The 4,019-nt window shown below is 39.3% G+C and overlaps 1 protein-coding gene across 1 annotated transcript in view; it reads left to right on the plus strand.

Annotated features, from left to right (window-relative positions):
* casr (calcium-sensing receptor) overlaps positions 1 to 2,262 on the plus strand; it is a 10,754-nt gene extending 8,492 nt beyond the window's left edge. Inside the window, exon 8 of the mRNA XM_065284453.2 lies at positions 826 to 2,262. Coding sequence (XP_065140525.1) covers positions 826 to 1,970 — 1,145 coding nt within the window. The 3' untranslated portion in view covers positions 1,971 to 2,262. The remainder of the gene's footprint in view (positions 1 to 825) is intronic.
* The last annotated feature ends 1,757 nt before the right edge of the window (positions 2,263 to 4,019 follow it).

Consider the following 4,019-nt stretch of genomic DNA (forward strand, 5'->3'; position numbering starts at 1 on the left):
AGTAAACTTGCACTCTTAAAAATAAAGGTGATTAAAAGGATGTGTTAACAATTAAAGAGTTCAGATGCAAAACCCGTATGACGTGTTCTCTTGTAAATACGTAAGCACTTTTTATCTGACTCTAATGTTTATGTTCAGTAATTTCACTTTAATGGCAATAAAAGGTCATTAGTCCGTAATTGAACTGCATTATTTTGACATGTAACTTTAGTAATTTCTTTGGTATTTAACAAATTTCTTTCCCTGCCAAACCCAAAAATCTCCACTCCTAATAAAGTCTCCAGTCACTCTTTACTATCCTTTCTGAATAAAGGTAAAAGGGTAAAAAAAGTCAAAATCTTATGTATATTTGGTAAACCTTTAACTGGATAAAAACTCCTGCACCTTGATGTGAGCATGCCATAGTTTATCCAATTTGTCTTCTGTGCACTAAAAACAATGTTGTGCCATTTAACGGATTTTGCCAACAAAACGGTATTTCTGAATGGCCGGGGGCCGTATTTTTACTGGAAATATTTTAAAGAACAGATACTGTACTGCGTACCAATAGCATTCGTCATCTCATTTTTGACAGATGTGGCGTTTAGCAGCTTTTGCATCTGAGCTCTTACATTTTTAGCTAAGCTCTTTTGAAAGAGGTGCTATGTTTCCCAATCAATTCCAAACATTGCATTTTAATTAAACTTTGTTTGTACAGAACAGTTTTAAACTCTCTGAAGACACATGACATAGTATATATTGGGGCTTGGCTTACTTAGTTTAATGTATCAGCCCTTTCTTCCTTTATTTAGAGTTTGAATGTTTTTTATTCTTTTCTATTCTCAGATGCCAGCGTTTGTTCCAAGTGTCCCAACAACTCTTGGTCTAATGGCAATCACACGTCCTGCTTTCTAAAGGAGATTGAATTTCTGTCTTGGACCGAACCTTTTGGAATTGCTTTGGCCTTGTTCTCAGTACTCGGTGTCCTATTAACGGCGTTTGTACTGGGTGTTTTTGTGCAGTTTCGTGACACCCCCATTGTGAAAGCCTCAAACCGGGAACTGTCGTACCTTCTTCTTTTCTCACTTATCTGTTGTTTCTCCAGTTCCCTCATTTTCATTGGTGAACCTCAGGATTGGACATGCCGCGTACGGCAGCCGGCTTTCGGAATCAGTTTTGTGTTGTGCATTTCCTGCATTTTAGTTAAAACCAACAGGGTCCTGCTGGTATTTGAAGCCAAAATCCCCACCAGTGTCCACCGTAAATGGTGGGGGCTCAACCTGCAGTTTTTATTGGTCTTCCTTTTCACGTTTGTGCAGGTCATGATCTCCGTGGTTTGGCTGTACAATGCTCCACCAGGCAGTTACAGGAATTATGACATCGATGAGATCATCTTCATTACGTGCAATGAGGGCTCCATGATGGCATTAGGATTCCTTATCGGCTACACCTGCCTGCTGGCGGCCATCTGTTTCTTCTTTGCGTTTAAGTCTCGGAAGCTGCCCGAAAACTTCACTGAGGCCAAGTTCATCACGTTTAGCATGTTGATCTTCTTTATTGTCTGGATCTCCTTCATCCCCGCGTACTTCAGCACATACGGCAAGTTTGTCTCGGCGGTCGAGGTCATTGCCATCCTGGCCTCCAGCTTCAGTTTGCTGGCTTGTATCTTTTTCAACAAGGTCTACATAATTCTCTTCAAACCGTCCAGGAACACAATCGAGGAGGTTCGCTGTTGCACGGCAGCTCACGCTTTCAAAGCAGCAGCAAAAGCAACGCTACGACACAGCTCCACATCCAGAATAAGGTCGAGCAGTGTCGGAGGCTCCTCTGCCTCTTCGCCCTCCTCATCCATCAGTCTGAAGACCAATGGCAATGAAACTGAGTCACCACTTGCACGCAGGCAAAGTCAGAAACCGAGGGTGAGCTTTGGTAGCGGAACAGTCAGTTTCTCCTTGAGCTTTGAGGAATCTAGAAAGAACTCTGTGAAATAAACAAGAACTGCTTTGTAAACAATTACAGACTTTGTACTAGATTTCTACTTTTCATTCTTTCGATCTATGAATCATATTTTGGAAACAAATGATTCCACAAAATTTGGGAACAGACTGAACTTGAAATCTTGGCATGAACTGATTTCTGTCAACAACACTTAAACCCCCCACAACAGGGCGCAAAGGGGGGGAAGTTTCCGGAAACTTTCCATGAGAACTTAATCTGGGGAATTATGGAAAATTCCAAATTGGAAACTTAACAGGAATGTATGGTAATTTAAAACATAAATAAACCTCTTGTTTGGTCATAAGCAGACACCCATACAAGGTAATATAAATTTGGAAGAATCCTAAAACTTGTGCTCATCAAACCTGGATTTATTTGATCAAAATCCTTCAGAAATTATTCATATTGGAATGCAGACTTGATGAGCATAAGAGACTTCTTTCAAAAACATTAAAATAGTCATTTCCAGACTAAAATAGTAATCCAAACTTTGGGTGGTAAAGTAATTCTGTATGATGATAAAATAATGTCTAGCAAAATGTAGAAGAGAGCATCACAGCTTGAGCTAACTACATGAGAGCTAGTCTAATAAATATTCAGTGAAATGGTGTTAGCTTACATTTAAATATCTGATTTATTGACAAGCTAGCTATTATCAAAACCTATGAGTTGATGTAGTCCTTGGGCTCAAATGCAGCAAGTGTGGCTTCTGTGGTAGTCATGGTCTGGAAAAGGAGGGGAATCCCCCCCTTAAGTGATATATGGAGGATTTTTTAAATTATATTAAGTGTGTGGGGGGAGGGTGATTTTTAGACGCTACTTTTTAAAATGTCTCAACCTAAATGTTTTCGCAGTCAGTGTATTTGTCGTTACAACGATATAATGTTGTTGTATACTTGCCTGCACACAGCACAAGGAAGTTTTAAACAAATGTATGTAATTTACGTGAATACTTGTAAAGATGGACATTTTGATATGATTTTGTGTGCGGGATTCAAGAAATTATCTGGGCATGTTTGGGAAGAATGCAAGTACATTCAGAAGGTGTGGCCTCAATGGCCGTTCAGTAAGCACTGTGCTTTGTGCATGTGACTGGGGAATGTGCAGGGTAGAAATTCTGCTTAAATTTTATTAAATCTTGTTGTTTTAAATAAAATAATGTGCAAGATTTTTAACTACATTTATGTTACAACTTTATTGTTGTTGTTTACCAAAATGGTCCAAACAGTTAGCCCCTTAGGTCATCATTAGGTCACATTCTCATACAGTAGGTTCTCTGTGGGTGTCATTGTCACTTCAGAGATCAAAGCGTCACGGGTTCTCCATGTGATATCATTTGTTTTGTTTTTGTTACATGTATAAAGGTCTACTCACACAGGCAGTACCTTGGGTTAAGAATGTAGAAGGTTGACACAACAACATCACGCCTGAAGAACCATGCTACACAACAATCTTCATTAAAACTCTTTTCCCCATAAGCACTTGGGCCTGCTTACTTATTTTATATATCAGGTGCATTCTGATGCTTTGGTGAGCTGCAAAAGACTGAGCAACCAAATTTAAGAAAATCTAACAATTTGGCGAGCCTGCCAGGAGAGATAGATAAGAACAACACTCATCGCTGCAACAAGAAGAGAACAAGAATTTCGAAGATTCTAGTTTCTAAAGATTACTGAAGACAGACCAACTATGTATGTGGACTGTGTTTGTAGAAGCAACTTATTGTAGAAGCAGACCAATGTTCATAGTGTAGCATGGTTAATGCAAACAGTAACTGTAACCGAGCATTCTGAAGTTGGATTAAGGAATAACTTAAGTTTAAAGTGTGAAGTCTAATGTTTATTAGTGTGCTAACCTGAAACCCACTACAGAATGGCATGGAACAGAACCTCCAAATTAACCATTGATCAGATGATTGCACATCTGAATGCATATTGGGGAAAAAAAGGCTGGAGATAAGGACATGCCATTATGACATCTGTAGGAAATACAGTATCAAGCACTCAGAAAGTGGACAATGGGCCTTGCCGGACATCAAAAGG

Source organism: Paramisgurnus dabryanus, chromosome 5 (assembly GCF_030506205.2).
Source record: "Paramisgurnus dabryanus chromosome 5, PD_genome_1.1, whole genome shotgun sequence".
Lineage (NCBI taxonomy): Eukaryota > Metazoa > Chordata > Actinopteri > Cypriniformes > Cobitidae > Paramisgurnus > Paramisgurnus dabryanus.